At 35.1% G+C, this 17,054-nt stretch overlaps 1 protein-coding gene across 6 annotated transcripts in view; it reads left to right on the forward strand.

Moving 5' to 3' along the window:
- DOCK7 (dedicator of cytokinesis 7) overlaps positions 1 to 17,054 on the forward strand; it is a 191,867-nt gene that overhangs the window by 121,839 nt on the left and 52,974 nt on the right. For 5 of the 6 annotated variants that reach the window (XM_070367918.1, XM_070367920.1, XM_070367921.1 and 2 more), the window contains 6 exons: positions 1,127 to 1,267; positions 1,363 to 1,476; positions 3,071 to 3,241; positions 5,411 to 5,550; positions 13,570 to 13,739; positions 15,001 to 15,155. In XM_070367918.1, coding sequence (XP_070224019.1) covers positions 1,127 to 1,267; positions 1,363 to 1,476; positions 3,071 to 3,241; positions 5,411 to 5,550; positions 13,570 to 13,739; positions 15,001 to 15,155 — 891 coding nt within the window. Of the gene's footprint in view, positions 1 to 1,126; positions 1,268 to 1,362; positions 1,477 to 3,070; positions 3,242 to 5,410; positions 5,551 to 11,111; positions 11,203 to 13,569; positions 13,740 to 15,000; positions 15,156 to 17,054 lie in introns of those variants that run through there. The other variant, XM_070367924.1, reaches the window with a different exon arrangement.

Consider the following 17,054-nt stretch of genomic DNA (forward strand, 5'->3'; position numbering starts at 1 on the left):
GTATAGCACAGGGAGCTATATTCAGTATCCTGAAGTAAACCATAATGGAAAAAAATATGAAAAAGAATGTATACAAAACTAAATCATTTGGCTGTAACGAGAAACTAACACAACATTATAAATCAACTATACTTCAGAAAAAGTGTTTTTTTTTTCCTTAAAAAGACATTTCTTCTTGAGATTTGCTTTTCAGCAAAAAAATAAATCAGGGACCATATGTTAGTGATAGGTAACACATTTTTTCCCCCTGAGACTAAACATCAAATTGTAATTCATGTGCTTTTAATATAAGATCAATAGCCTTATATGTATGTTCGGATTTCTTAAAACACAAAATAGTCAAAATGGTACAGTTTGACTTGTTTCTACTCTTTACCAACTGTAAAATCTTGTCATTAATTTCCCTGAATTTAAAATTCTTTACTGTACACACTGTGATAAGAATTTATGTCTAAAAGTGTTTTGTAAATTGAAATTACTTTGATTTTTATCTAACATTTTAATCTTAATATGTATTCATCATGCCACGGGATGCTAAGTGCTAAAGATACTTCGTGCAGTCAAGATTTCTGATCACTCAAAGCTACCAGTTGCAGGGAACATGGAATGGCACAGTTGCTGAGTCTTAGAAAGATTTGACTTAAAGTAATTTCAAAGGATGAAAATTTTTTTCTGTTGACATACCCAGAATTTTTTTCCCATTGATAGCCAGAATAGTTTTATGAAGGTGTTACAGAGATTGAGTTGTATGTTGTTTGATACTTCTTTACAACATACAAAATATTGTAGGGAACTTTTTCATAATCTTTGAGGAGTTAAGAGTATTTTAGCCTTCTATTAAATCATGTGGTATATTGACGGAAATGACCCTAAAGTTTAGGGTTCTGTAACTGCTAGTTACACCCATAAGAACTGCTCTATGGCACAGGGAGCTCAGCTTGGTGCTCTGTGATGACCTAGATCGGTGGGATGGAGTGAGGTGAAGGAGGTCCAAGACAGAGGGGATATATGTATACGTATAGCTGATCAACTTCCTGTACAGCAGACTAACACAACATTGTAAAACAATTATATTTCAATTTTTTTAAAAAAGGAAATTGAACTAATGGCTTATTTCTTTTTTCAGGTAAAGAGCATGGTGCATCATTTATACTTTAATGATAAACTCGATGCGCCAAGGAAGACTCGTTTTCCAGAACGTTTCATGGATGACATTGCTGCTCTTGTTAGCACAATTGCTAGTGATATAGTTTCACGGTTTCAGAAGGTAATGATAACTTACTTTTAAAAACTAAGTCAGTCTTTCAGGCACACGTTAAACTACCATACTTTTGTTTTTCTTTTTTTAATTTTGTTTCCCAGGACACAGAAATGGTTGAGAGACTCAACACAAGCCTTGCATTTTTTCTCAATGATCTGTTGTCTGTTATGGACAGAGGATTTGTCTTTAGCCTTATAAAGACCTGCTATAAACAGGTAAAGTATAATTAGTAATGAAATAATTTAAATTCTGTGTTTGCTCTTTAAGGGCTAGAGCTAAGAAACTTTCATGAACACATTTATATAGTGATATTTTTTAAAAGTGTTATATTTATTAGTAAGGCAAAAATAAATCACATTTATCAGTTCATAGAACTATGGCAAGCTGCTATCAGTAGAGCCATCTTTTCCTTGAGTTTTCCTGGCCCACTCATGACTCTTTAATTCCCATTTAGAAGTATACCATCAAGTCAGTAGTCTATATGTAAAACAGCCCCAGGTTGCCATGCCAGAGTAGCATTTTTACTGAATGAACAGCTAACCCAACCTTTTCTAGCTTAAGTGATTTTTAAAGCAGTTGCATTTTGCTGTGTATTCCTCATGATGGAAGCCCTAGACATTGTAGAGTTTAGAATCGTGGGCAGATGTTTACCCAAGTCTAAAATATCACCATCTTGCCTTTTCTAAACTAAAAGTATCCTGGAACTTGTCTACAAACAGCTGGTTTTGTGTTAAAATTTTCAGCTGATTAATGAAACCTGGCTTTTAGAAGACGTTAGTTATTTGTCCTGGTAGACCATTTGGGTAGTAAGTTATATAATCATCCTCGAATTGCCTTTTAAGGCAGCTTTAAAAATATACAGGTCTCTTGTGTCCCATCCCAGCATTATTGAGGAGTTTGAATCCGGTGGTAGGGTGGGGAGTGTGGGAAACAGTGCTTGTAAAGTACTTCCCTGCTGGTCCACAGATTAATTTAGGGGAACTACTGGTTTAAAATGCTATTTGGCAGTCTACTTAGAATTTTGAAAATCTGTTCAATTGGATGCCATTATTGTGTGTATCTTTCTTTTTTGGCTGAGCCCTGCATCATGTGGGATCTTTCCTGACTGGGGATTGAATCCGTGCCCTGTATATTGGGAGCTTGGAGTCTTAACCTCTGGACCACCAGGGAAATCCCTGTTCTGTTTTTTAATAGAGAAGTTGAAACTGCATGGGCACTGATCTGTTGGCAAGTATTTGCCACACAATGTATTATTCGTAATGTTTCCCTTGAAATTTCATGTATTATTGCTCTCAAAACCTGTCCTGTCTTTATTCTTTATTAACCTCCTACATTTGCCACACATTAAGCTGGACTCTAGGGATGCTAAAACTCTTAAAATAAGTCAGTTTATAACTGTCTCAAATAAGTAATGGTGTAGTTGGGAAAACAGATAGTTATAAATATAGCTTAGCACAAAGTGCTGAAAAAAGAATGGATAATTTTTTATAAAGTTACTTTGATAGTATAATTTTTCTTCAGAAAGAATATCCTTGAGAGGTGGAAATATTAATGCTGTATTGGAAATATAAGAATGTGGCTTTAAGAATGCACCTTGTCAGTGGATTTATACAGTAAATTTTGTAGTTCTCAGTTTTTTATTTTAGCAGTAACTCTGGAAAAAGCTGACAATGTTACTTAAACCACAAAACCCAAAGCTGTCCATTGAGTACTGTTTTCTAATTCTTTAATTCATCATTCTGGTGTTGGTATTAGAGAAATGATATGTTCAATTGGTATTTTTTTTTTAATTTCTGCAATGCTTACAAGGTATCTTCAAAGCTTTATTCATTACCAAGTCCAAGTGTCCTGGTGTCCTTGAGGCTTGATTTTTTGCGAATCATCTGCAGCCATGAGCACTATGTTACCTTAAACTTACCCTGCAGCCTGCTCACTCCACCTGCATCACCATCACCTTCTGTTTCTTCTGCAACGTCTCAGGTATGCAAAATGTATGAAAAAAAAATTTTTTAAGCCTGCATTTGTGGAAAAAGTATTTTAAATGCTGGGAAAAGTGAAAAGTAACACTAGTGAATAATAACTGTGTGATAGGCTCCATACTCAGGGCTTTGTAAGTGGTAAATGATTAAGTGCTTTATAAATATTAATCATTTACTACTCTTCATTGCAACCCTAAGAGGTACATTCTATTACTACTATTATTATTTTTTTACAGGTGAACTGAAACACGGAAAGATCAGTAACTTACCCAGGGTCACTTAGTAAAAACTGGCAGAGCTAGGCTTTGATCCATGGCACATGTTGGCTTTATTCTAGGTCTAAGTTCTAACCATTTTGTTGTACCCCTCTGACTGATTTGCGCACAAGGGAGTGAATTCACCTACATAATAAACTCACTTGATGTTTTCACAAGTTGGGTTTTCTTGATGCAGACACAGACTGAGTTTGGGGGGGGCAAGATGTTTATTAGCTGTCAGTACCTATGGAAGGAAAGGGAATGAAGTATACTTAGCAGAGAAAGAAGTAAAACAGCAATGCAGTCCTGGCAAAGCCCTTCCTGCCTCTCTTGTATCCAGAGAACCCAAAGGAAACTAGGTGTTGTTCATGGGTTTTCACAGGGTGCCTAATAATTGCTCTAAAGATGACAAAAGATTATCATAGCAATTATTATGTGTCCTGTCATATAGATTGAAATGAAGGGATTTTGTGGTTTTAGTATCAGAGGAGTCTAGATGTTCCCTCCTAGGGAAATGTTTTGCTATGTAATTCCTAAGACAAACAAACTACTTCCTTAAGCTATTGTTTTTTTGAAAAAATTTGGCTGTGCTGGGTCTTAGTCGCGGCATATGAACTCTTACTTGTGACATGTGAGATCCAGTTCCCTGACCAGGGATTGAATCCAGGCCTCCTGCATTGGGAACACAGAGTCTTAGCCACTGGACCACCAGGGAAGTCCCTTCCTTATATTCTTAATGTCTAAAGTCAAAGGTGATCTGAACTCTTTTTAAGTTTGCTTTTGAGACTTTTAATTCCTGAAAGTAATTTACTACACTAGATCAATCTCAGATGTTTGATAAAAAATTTTTGAACTTTACTTAGAAAGATTGAAAAACACGGAGATCACCCACAACTTCTCATTTTTTACTTTTGCAAAAATTCTTAAGGATCAGCCTATTTCCACATATTTTTACCTGGCTAAGACGCATTTCTTCTAATAACTAATGAGGCTAGTCTTTTGTTCTCTTCCCCCATCCTCTGTCAAAGATGTGGCTATACAATCAAGGACAAATTAATCATAGGTAAAGTTCCTTAAACCTTTAATGAAACACATTTGTTTATACTTGACTCCCTGCTGAACATTTTCTCCAGCCAAGAAATTAATAGAATTTCTTCCAATGTCCCGTCATCCCCTACTTTCTCATCTAGCTGCATAATTTTCAGATTCTAGTAGATGACAGAGACATCACTCTTTGGGAGGTAGGGACCTGAATAGTTTTATATACTTACTAAGAAGGTGATTTCTCCATAGAGAAATCTGAAGTCTGTTGTAAGAAACCTCACATTGTTGGTCTTGAATATGGATTAAAGGGTGATAAGGTTGAGGACATTCTTGCCTTGAACTGTATCTTGGGGGATGCTATTTTTCAGTATTAGAAAACTTGTAAAAACTCTGAATGAACCAAAAAATAATAGTAATTTTCTAGAGAGAGTATTTTCCCTGAAAAAAACAGCTTCATTAGTATTTGAAATTTCTCTGGAAACCAATAGCATTTGACTATGAATATTTCTCTTGTACTCAACAGTGAGTACATAATGCATCATAGAGATTTAGTTCTTTTTTCCATTCAGAATATGATAGTGAAATAGTTAGTGGCTAAAAGTATAAAGGAAAAATCAGATGAAAAAATTTAATATGAAAAAAAGGAAATTGAAAGTAATTTAAAATGTTATTTCATCATAGTTTCCTATACCAAAAGTAAGAGCAGGTGCTTTCTCCAGTGTTAATAATAGTAATGTAAAAATTAACTTAAAATGTTTGTCTCACTCTCACTCTCTTTGATGCTCACATCTTGTTTGTTGTAATGCTCTGTCTATAGAATGTTTTGTTGCATAGCTATTATAGTTTTGTTCTACCTCACTCCCAAACAGAGTTCTGGATTTTCCACCAATGTCCAAGACCAGAAGATTGCAAATATGTTTGAACTGTCTGTGCCTTTCCGCCAACAGCATTATTTGGCAGGACTTGTGTTAACAGAGCTGGCTGTCATTTTGGACCCTGATGCTGAAGGGTGAGTAGACCAGTTTTGCTGTGTACAGTATCAGTTTGATTTTGGACAGTGGAACAGAAGTATCCCACTTAACTTTCTGGGACTCAAAAGAATATTCTTTACCATTCTTCTTCTACTTCTCTGTTCACTAAGTTCCATACTCATGTTTTTTCTGTATTTCATCAGTTTTAAGAAAGACATTTTTGTCATCTCTGAATTTGATGTTTGTCTTGAAGTTAGCATGTATCATATTCTATCATGGTTTAGTTGGTAGTATTTTTCTCCTTCTTAGTAGTACCTGAAATATTTGTGCATGTTAGTAGATGGACTTTCAGATTTGTTGATATGCAATAAGCACAATTCAGTTAAGGAAAATAGACTAATCTGTTTGATTCTTTGGGAGTAAAATTTGTCATTTGCTATCATATTAATAATATATAGCATGTACTTCAAAATTTGCTCTATAAACAAGTAAACTTGTTTTAAAAACTTCCACACTTTTAAAGAATTATTGAAAATTGATATAGTAAGAAGAGTTCATTGTCTGATGATTTGAATTTGCAGAAACAGCTTTTCTATAAATATATTGTGATCTAAGATCCTTGTAGGGTATTTCTATCTTAATAGCTGTTTTCTTTTTTTTTTTTTTCTGAATTTCTTTTTTTTTAATTTAAATTTATTTATTTTAATTGGAGGCTAATTACTTTACAATATTGTATTGGTTTTGGCATACACGTGTTCCCCATCCTGAACGCCCCTCCCACTGCCCTCCCCGTAGCATCTCTCTGGGTCATCCCAGTGCACCAGCCCCAAGCATCCTGTATTCTGCATTGAACCTGGACTGGCGATTCATTTCTTATATGATATTATACATGTTTCAATGCTATTCTCCCAAATCATCCTACCCTCACCCTCTCCCACAGAGTCCAAAAAACTGTTCTATACATCTGTGTCTCTTTTGCTGTCTTGCATGCAGGGTTATCGTTACCATCTTTCTGAATTCCATATATATGCGTTATTATACTGTATTGGTGTTTTTCTTTCTCGTTTACTTCACTCTGTATAATAGGCTCCAGTTTCATCCACCTCATTAGAACTGATTCAAATGTATTCTTTTTAATGGCTGAGTAATACTCCATTGTGTATATGTACCACAGCTTTCTTATCCATTCATCTGCTGATGGACATCTAGGTTGCTTCCATGTCCTGGCTATTATAAACAGTGCTGTGATGAACACTGGGGTACACGTGTCTCTTTCCCTTCTGGTTTCCTCAGTGTGTATGCCCAGCAGTGGGATTGCTGGGTCATAAGGCAGTTCTATTTCCAGTTTTTTAAGGAATCTCCACACTGTTTTCCATAGTGGTTGTACTAGTTTGCATTCCCACCAACAGTGTAAGAGGGTTCCCTTTTCCCCACACCCTCTCCAGCATTTATTGCTTGTAGACTTTTGGATCGCAGCTATTCTGACTGGCGTGAAATGGTACCTCATTGTGGTTTTGATTTGCATTTCTCTGATAATGAGTGATGTTGAGCATCTTTTCATGTGTTTGTTAGCCATCTGTGTGTCTTCTTTGGAGAAATGTCTATTTAGTTCTTTGGCCCATTTTTTGGTTGGGTCATTTATTTTTCTGGAATTGAGCTGTAGGAGTTGCTTGTATATTTTTGAGATTAGTTGTTTGTCATTTGCTATTGTTCATTTGCTATTATTTTCTTCCATTCTGAAGGCTGTCTTTTCACCTTGCTTATAGTTTCCTTTGTTGTGCAGAAGCATTTAATTTTAATTAAGTCCCATTTGTTTATTTTTGCTTTTATTTCCAATATTCTTGGAGGTGGGTCATAGAGGATCCTGCTGTGATGTATGTCAGAGAGTGTTTTGCCTATGTTCTCCTCTAGGAGTTTTATAGTTTCTGGTCTTACGTTTAGATTTTTAATCCATTTTGAGTTTATTTTTGTGTATGGTGTCAGAAAGTGTTCTAGTTTCATTCTTTTACAAGTGGTTGACCAGTTTTCCCAGCACCACTTGTTAAAGAGATTGTCTTTAATCCATTGTATATTCTTGCCTCCTTTGTCAAAGATAAAGTGTCCATAGGTGCGTGGATTTATCTCTGGGCTTTCTATTTTGTTCCATTGATCTGTATTTCTGTCTTTGTGCCAGTACCATACTGTCTTGATGACTGTGGCTTAGTAGTAGATTCTGAAGTCAGGCAGGTTGATTCCTCCAGTTCCATCTTTCTTTCTCAAGATCGCTTTGGCTATTCGAGGTTTTTTGTATTTCCATACAAATTGTGAAATTATTTGTTCTAGCTCTGTGAAAAATACCGTTGGTAGCTTGATAGTGATTGCATTGAATCTATAGATTGCTTTGGGTAGTATACTCATTTTCACTATATTGATTCTTCCGATCCATGAACATGGTATATTTCTTCATCTATTAGTGTCGTCTTTGATTTCTTTCACCAGTGTTTTATAGTTTTCTATATATAGGTCTTTAGTTTCTTTAGGTAGATACATTCCTAAGTATTTTATTCTTTTCATTGCAATGGTGAATGGAATTGTTTCCTTAATTTCTCTTTCTGTTTTCTCATTATTAGTGTATAGCTGTTTTCAAAAGTTTTTATGACCATAACTCATTTGGGTAGTAATTGCTCTTTTTTTTCAACTTTCCTCATAGTAGGATCATTAAGGAGTTTGTAATGCAGTTTAACCTGAAGAGGTCCAGAGAACAAAAGGAGATATTTTGAGCAGGTTTTATAAGAATACTTTGATGTACTTAATGAGCAAATGAAATGAGGTTTGTGACGTTCTTAGCAATAGGTACATAGTTAATGCTTAATAAATTGTGAAAGGGTAAATCTTATGCAAATGAAAGTCATGAGTTTTTTCATAACAGCATCTTCTCATGTTAGGGATATATTAAGAAGCAGGTTTTCACGCTGTACTTTGCAGAACTGTAGGGTTCTGAAAAGGTTCTTAGTGTGTTTCCATGTAGGATGGGGTTGTGGTGCAGACATTGGAGTAGGGGAGGGCAGGCTTAATGGGTGAGACTCTGGGTCTCGCACCCCTGCTTGCCACCAGTTTTTTATTTTGCCATTGTTAAATGAATATAATGTCATTTTGGGGGAAAAAGGATCCATTGTTTGAAAAAAATCCCTCTGAAAGCAACTTCTAAACATACTGCCTTTCCTAAGTAACTTAAATCTCAATCATTTGAATTTATATTTCCAGTATTTTTACTTGATGTATCAGAATAATTTTGGTTACCAGAAATAGAAAACTTTTCTTCTTGCCTGTTTTATTAAAAGAAGGATAGTTATCATTTCATATTTGGAAGAAAGAGGCAAGGTTTTAGCACAGTATAACCAGCAGCTCAGTGATGTTATCAGGGTTCTGTTTCTTTTATATCTTATTTCTGCTAGGAGCCTCAGCTTTTTCCTGAGGCTAGTGTGCCTTTCATGACTGTAAGATAGTTGCTCTGCCAATTCGGATTAAATTCTTACTTGTTCGTGTCCAGGAGAGCAGAGAGGGGAAAAAAACCCTTTTCCCAAGCAGGCAATGCACATCTTTCTTTGGACTGGTCTGGCTCACTTGCCTGTCCTGCACTATTAGACACCAGAGCAATGCCAGGTTTCCAGGTGAGTTAGATCACTTTAACTCACATGTGGTGCTTAGACAGGTTTTAGTTCATGGGTGGTTTGTTACAAAGCAGAAGATAAGGAGCTCATGCCTAAATAATAATCAGCTGGCACTAAAAAGTGTTTAGTTCATGTGATTTTTTTTTGGTAGACCTTCTCAATTAAGGAAACAGTTGATTAACATTAATCTCTTCTCATCTTAGTAATGAAACAGCTTGTTGACTGGCTACTGTAAGTGGCAGGGCTAGTCTGATTGGATTGACTTCAGGAACTAGGGGAATAGAGTCAGCTTCTTCTGAGTCTCAGGGACATGAAAGTATACCTGAACATTTTTGCATTCTATTAGGGAGGAAGACAGGTGAAGGAGATGTTGGTAGGTGTTCAGTGGTGTCTGATAAAGAATAGAGAATTCTGACAGTCAACCTTTTTTAAAATTTTATTTATTTTTTAATTGAAGGATAATTGCTTTACAGAATTTTGTTGTTTTCTATCAAACCTCAACATGAATCAGCCATAGGTATACATATATCCCCTTTGAACCTCCCTCCCATCTCCCTCCCCATTGCACCCCTCTAGTTTGATACAGAGCCCCTGTTTGAGTTTCCTGAGCCATATAGCAAATTCCTATTGGCTATCTCTTTTGCATATGGTAATGTAAGTTTCCATGTTACTCTCTCCATACATCTCACCCTCTCCTCCTCTCTCCCCATGTCCATAAGTCTATTCTCTATGTCTGCTCTGAGATGTTGTGTAGGTATTCAGTGGTGTCTGATAAAGAATAGAGAATTCTAACAGTCAACCATTTTTGTGATGAGGTTTCCTTCTCAAAGTCAAGGATCAGTTCTGTTAAAATAGATACATTTCTGTGGAACAGTGTAGGGCTCATGAAAGACTTCTTTAAAAAAAAAAATTGTATGCTGTATTCAGAGTTCTTTTTTTAAAATTTTATTTTCAATTGGAGGGTAATTGCTTTAAAACATTGTGTTGGTTTCTGCCATACATCAGCGTGAATGAACCATAGATATACATATGTCCCCTGCCTCTTGATTTCTTTACTGCCCTTTTGCCTCTTCAAGCTGGTCTTCAAGGTGGCTCTTTAGATACTTTCTGACCCTGTAAAGTCTGAAAGCAATGATAATCGTGTTCACCACTACTTTTTCTTTGTTTATTGAGTTTTAGAAGGTAACTGGAATAGCTTTAAATGGTAATACACAGGATTATAAGCTGTTACTGCTGTTTGTTCTCTTGTCTTCTCACTCTTTCCTACACCCAGTCCATTAGCAAGTGCTTTAGGACCACCTCTAAAATATATTCCAAGTCCAGCTACTTCCCTTCTTCTTTACAGCTACTCCCCTAATAATGCTTCTGCTCTTCCCTCCCTAAAATCCCTTTTCTACACAGCAACCTAAGTGGTCTTTTAGAAATGAAAATTAAGTTATATTACTTCCCTGGTTAAAACTCTTCAATGTATTTAAAAGCACACACTTCTTACTTTAAAAATAGTTAAAAATGTATACTTTTAAAATAACATTTAAAATAAAATCCAGACTTAGTAATGAACCTCGAAACCCTGTATATGTAACTCTTGTTTACACGGTCACTTCCCTTCTTCCGCATATACTAAAGTCTAGCCATCCTAGACTTGTTTCTGTTTCCCTTATGGGCCTACCCAGTCCCACCTTAGGGTCTTTGCACTTAGATTTTCCTCTGCCTGAAGCAATGCTGAAATTGCCCTGAGATTTCCACACAGAGGCATTTCTTCCTTGTGATTCTTCAGGTCTCCAGTCAAACAGTGTCTTCTCAATGAGACGTCATTGGGCCACCCAGTCTGAATTATAGCTGTGTTACCCTTGCCACAATTATTCTTAACCATATAAGCCTGTTTTATTTTCTACAAAGCATTTCCCTGAAATTTGCTCGTTTGTTCATTATCTGTCTCCTCCCATTAGAATATGAGCTCATGAGAGCAGCACTTTTCTTTCTTGTTCACTGCTGTATTCCCACTGCCTTAGAATTGTGTCTGGTACAGAGTGGACACTTGGTAAGTATATGTTAATTCAGTGAGTGAATGATTGACTATTTGAGACTCACATCTCATCTCTATATTTTACATTTTTTTTCACATTTGCATAGATAAAAACAGCATACATTGAGATAGACCCTTAAGAGGAATGTTTTTACTCCTTTTGCTTGCTAAGTAATCATAAATAATTCCTTGAGTAGCAGTAATATGTTCTAATATTGACCAAAGATTTGCTCTCTAGAAATTTTCATTGTAGTTAGAAAGTTACAACTTTGAAACAATATACTATGGTTAAATGCAAATTTTGTAGTACAGAACCTAGTTCTGAAGAAGATTAGCACCTTTGTTATAAGCATTTGTAACACTGAATTATTATTTTTGTGTCTGTGTTTCTCTCTTGCTAAAGCAAACTCTTTAAGAATAGGGACAAGGATAGGATAAGATAGGATGTCTTATCTCCAGCATCCAGCATAAGATCTGACAGGTCTTGGGCGTGCATGTGTCCAGAGCATTCGTGTGTTTGTGTTCATGTGTTTGTGTGTGTGTGTGTAAAGGCTGTGTGTGTCTAAGTATTGTAGACATATGAAAAGGCTTAATGAAGATGAGTGGATAGAGTTTAGATAGGTTGAAGTCTGGGGCCTGTAGCTGCTGAGAGATGCTAAATATTAATATACCCAGGTTTGGGAATCATCACTGGTGATACAAGTTGAAAAAGAGAACATAAAAGGCAAATGACCAGAATCTGAAACTTGGGAAGAATGATAGAGAATATGAAGAGTGGTGGGAGCTATTTAGAGAAAATATGGAGAAGAAAATATAAAAAGTGACAAAGTGTCAAGTAGAGAGCTAGAAAATGAAATCTGAGATATGTCCATTAGATGGAGTTCTCAACAGTATTTAAAAATATACTTTCTGAATAAAAATCTGGGAGGAAGAAGAATCTCCAGCTAGATTTCATATATAGCTATGTAAAATGGTAGATAAGATCAAAAGCCCCAGAGAAAGAATACCTGGTTTTAAATCTGCTATGTGATTTTAAGGAGAAAAGCTAATATTTACTGAAGGATGCAGTATGCAAAGCATTGTGGTAAGCATGTTACATAAATGATGTAACTTAATTCTCACGGCCACTTTATGAGGTAGGTTATTTATACATAGGGAAACAGAGGTTCAATATCTTTGAAAATTTAGCTATTAAATGATGAAACTGTTACATTTCCACGTTGTAAGCATTCAAAAAACTTGTAGTTTGAGAGAAAGAGAGTAGATATTAGGAAGTAAATGGAAGAAAATGCTTGATACAGACTGTACATTCAGGAAATTTATTACTAGATAAATCATATAAGAGGAATACTATATACAAGCCAGAGTAAACTAGTTTCAAGTGAAGGTGTATTTACAAGGGAAGAACTTAGTGAAGGGGTTCATTGAAGCTATTGAAGAAAGGGGAGATTCACTGAGCATAAGGGGAACTACTTTCTGAAAGAAGGTACAACTTTCTCTGAGATAAAAGGGAAGTTGATTTGATAGCTGTAAAGATGGAGATGCATTGACAAATCTGGCCAGAGCATATTTAGAATGGCTTTTCTTTCCTTGAAGAAGAAAGTTAGAGGTAAGGTCTTCTGTTGAGGTTGATGGTGAGAGGCTTAAGGAGAAAGAATGAGATCTGAAGCACCTGCCAGGTGCAGCATTAAGGGCAGTTGAAGTTGGAGACATTTTACATTAGAATGGTTTGCATCATCAAGCAGCTTCAGTCTAAGAAGAGAAGCCAAAAGAGTGTGGAGAGTGATCCTTGCTATTGTAGTAGCCCAGTTGAAACTTGGGCTTAGATGTGTAGAAAGTAGTAAGGGCCCAAATGAGCGTGGAGGGTCAGTTTAAACAGAGATATGAAAGACAACCCTTGTTGTGGACTACATAATCCATAGGTAGAGGATTTTTCCTCTTTGCAAAAGGAAAGAAAAGTTTATTTTAGATAAATGTGAAAAGATTTCACTTGATGAAATAAAATTTACAGCTACTTAAAACTCTTTTGCTTTAAAATATAACTGTAACTGATCTAAAGTTATTAATATTAAGTGCATTAATTTCTAAGGAATTAATGAAAATATATTCAGATTTACTTCTAAGTGAATTTATATAGTATTTCCTTTTCCCTCCTTTCTTATTTTAATACAGTGAGACATTCACTGGTTTTATTTTATTTATTTTTTGAACATTTGTTAATTTTAAAATGAAAAATGTTTTATAGGAATACATGCAAATATGTGGCAAAGTTAAGAAGTTGAACAAACTGATTCAGTACCGTGACTTACTATTTGCTCTAAAGATGTTAACTAATCTCTGTGACCTTACTGCAACTCCTTCTTCATCTTCTTTTTAAATAGACTGTTTGGATTGCATAAGAAAGTCATCAATATGGTACACAATTTATTATCCAGTCACGACTCAGATCCACGGTACTCTGACCCTCAGACAAAGGCTCGAGTGGCTATGTTGTATCTACCTCTGATTGGTATTATCATGGAAACTGTTCCTCAGCTATATGATTTTACAGGTACTTAGTATATTGAAGACAAACTCTAAAGGCAAATCTCAATGTTTAAAAGTATTAGAAAAATCTGCAAATGATCTTACTGTAGGAAAAGAAATGTAAGAAAACTCACAATGATGTAGGTACACTGTAAATACTTAACAGATTTTGAAAAAAAACTTTTGACTTTGTGAGAAAATTCACTGCAAGGATTCTGTAAGTATTTCTTATGATGCATTAAAAAAAATGGTTTTACAGCATTTGTATACCTACCTGTTGGGCTTCGCAGGTGACCCAGTGGTAAAGAATCTGCCTGCCAATTCAGGAGACCAGGAGACATGGGTTCAGTCCCTGGGTTGGAAGGATCCCTTGGAGGAGGAAATGGCAACCCACTCCAATATTCTTGCCTGGAAAATTCCATGGACAGAAGGGCCTGGCAGGTTACAATCCATGGTGTTGGGAAGAGTTGGACAGGACTGAGCATGCACGCACATGTCTACCTATTAGGAAAGAGAATTGTGTGTGTGTGTGAGTGTATACTGTTTATCTGGAAAAAAAATATGAGAAAACTTGTCAGATATCTACCACTCTCAGTCTCAGTTTTATTCATATACATAAAATTGAAATTAATATTCACCTGAATAGTGAGAATGATATCGCTAATAGCTGGTTAATAAGTGTAAGTTATGTTGCTTTTTAAAAACTGTAACCCACAAAATTTTATTCTTGCTTTCCAATTTTAGAATTTATTTAAATTCCTTCATTTCTTTTAAAGAAAATAGTGTAGGTTGCATTCGAACTAGCAGTTAGCCTGATAAAGTACTTCCAGTTTAATTAAAAAAATTTTACTGGTATCTAATATGTACATCAGTAGATGCTACTGCTACAAAGATAACCAACTCCTTGCCTTTGATAGACTTATAATTGAGTAGTTTTCCTAGTATTTGATCATTAAAGTGGGTTTCCTTATCTGAAGGCAGAAATTTATATTATTGTTACTGTATATCTTTTACTAGCAAGTGCTGCAGTCCATGGGGTTGCCAAGAGTCAGACATGACTGAGCGACTGAACTGAACTGAATGTTCCTTACAAAACTCTAAATAATACTGTAGGAATGAGTTAGTGTTTAAAATATTTAAACTATTATTTAAAAGAGGTAAAATATAATAATACACAGTATATGTTAATAGGTTTTCCTTTGAAGAGTAAAGGAGAATAGAAAGGGAATTGCATGCCCAATAGCTGTTACTTAGAAGTTTATTTATTTATGGGTTATTTTTTCCAGAAACTCACAATCAACGAGGAAGACCAATCTGTATAGCTACTGATGATTATGAGAGTGAGAGTGGAAGCATGATAAGCCAGACAGTTGCCATGGCAATTGCAGGAACATCAGTTCCTCAACTAACAAGGCCCGGCAGTTTCCTCCTCACGTCAACGGTAAAAACAACCCTCCTACAGAAGTTTTATCTGGAAAGACAGATATTTACAAGGATATACTCTTCAATAACAGATTATTATATTAACTGATGCAAAAGTACTTTGAGTTTTATTTTGTGAAAATATTATTTTTTTCTGAAAATATTTTCTATATTATACTAAGTTTGAAAAACTCTTAACTACCTCAATCTTTTTGGTATAAAAACTCTATTTTACCATTCAGAATTTTGAAAGTTGCCTTATTTTCAATTTATAGCCTCTATTCTTCATTTTTAAAATCTATTTTATTCTTTATCAGTCCTAAGAGATTTTTTTAGCTGTTGAGAATATTTATTTTTAATCTGTGAAGGTTCATACTTTTTCATATTTAAATAAATTGATAATCATTTTGCTCTGTATTTTCCCCTCTTAAAGAGGGAAGAACATGGTGGCAGGGAGGAGACAAATTGCTAGTAGAGCAAGATCAACTTCTAAAAGTTTTAAATGACTTTCTTTCAAAAAGCTGCAGTCATATTTATGGAAGCTAGCCTCCTTGACAACTTCTAAAAAGGTTTTATTGAGATAATTTACATATCAAAAGATTCATCCATTTTAAGTGTATAATGTCATGGTTTTTAGTATCTGTACAGAGTTAGGCATCTATCACCACAATCTGATTTTAGAACATTTCCATCATTCCAAAAAGAACCCTGAGGCCCATTAGCCTTCGCTCTCTGTTGCCGCACAGCCATAGTCCTAGGCAGCAACTAACTTTCTTTCTGCCTGCAGAGATTTGCCTATTTTGGACATTTCATCTAGATGGAATTATGCACTGTGATCTTTATGGCTGGCTTTTTTCACTAAGCAGTAATGTTTTGGGGTTCATTCATGATGTGGCATGTATCAGTACTTTTTTTAAATTGCCAAATAATATTCCTTTATATTGATAGACCAGCTTTTTTTTATCCATTTATCATTTGATGAATAGTTGACTCATTTCCAGTTTTTGGCTGTTAGGAATAATGCTGCTAGGTACACTTGTGTCCGTGTCTCTATGTCCACACATGTTTTCATTTCTCTTAGGTAGATACCTCGGAATGGATTTGCTGGATCATGTGTATTAATATCTTTAATATTTTGAGAAAACTTTTAAGCTCTTTCAGAGTAGCTGTTCCATTTTAAATTCTCACCAGCAATTAATAAAGGTTTCTATTTCTCTAAATCCTCACCAACACTTTTTATTATCCCTTTTTTATTATATATTCTTCACACCTTAGTATGTATGATGTGGTGTCTCATTGTGGTTTTACTTTGTGTTTACCTAATGTCTACTGATATTGAGAGTTATCATTTCATTTGTGTATAATACACATCTTTTCATGTATCTTACATAGAGAAACATCCATTCAAATCCTTTAATGTTTTAAGATTGAGTTATTCATCTTCTTGTTGAGTTGTTATTGAAAGAGTTTTTGTATATTCTGGACATAAATTCTTTATCAGATATGTGATTTTCAGATATTTTCTACTGTGGATTATCTTTTCATTTTCTTGATAGTGTCACTTGAATCGGCAAAAGTTTTAATTTTGATGAATTCCAATTTATCAGTTTTTTCTTTTACTTGCATTTGCTATTGTATATATGTATATAAAGTGCATGTACAGTTAAAATATAATAGGAAAAACAGCAGCGTACCTGCCACTCAGCTTCAGAAGTAGAACTTTTCAGTTTTCTTGAAAGTTCCCAGTTTGCCCTCAGTTCAATCCCTTTCTCCCCTCAAAATGACGACTATTCTCAATTTTATTGGCCTTGCTTTTTGTTTTTTAAAACCTCACTTATGTGAAATATACTGTACATGAAACATAAATGTAGATGTTTACAAAAGATTTTAAAGTAATACTTTTTTAACCATCATTCAG

The sequence above is a fragment of the Bos mutus genome, chromosome 3, assembly GCF_027580195.1.
Source record: "Bos mutus isolate GX-2022 chromosome 3, NWIPB_WYAK_1.1, whole genome shotgun sequence".
In the NCBI taxonomy this organism is placed as follows: domain Eukaryota; kingdom Metazoa; phylum Chordata; class Mammalia; order Artiodactyla; family Bovidae; genus Bos; species Bos mutus.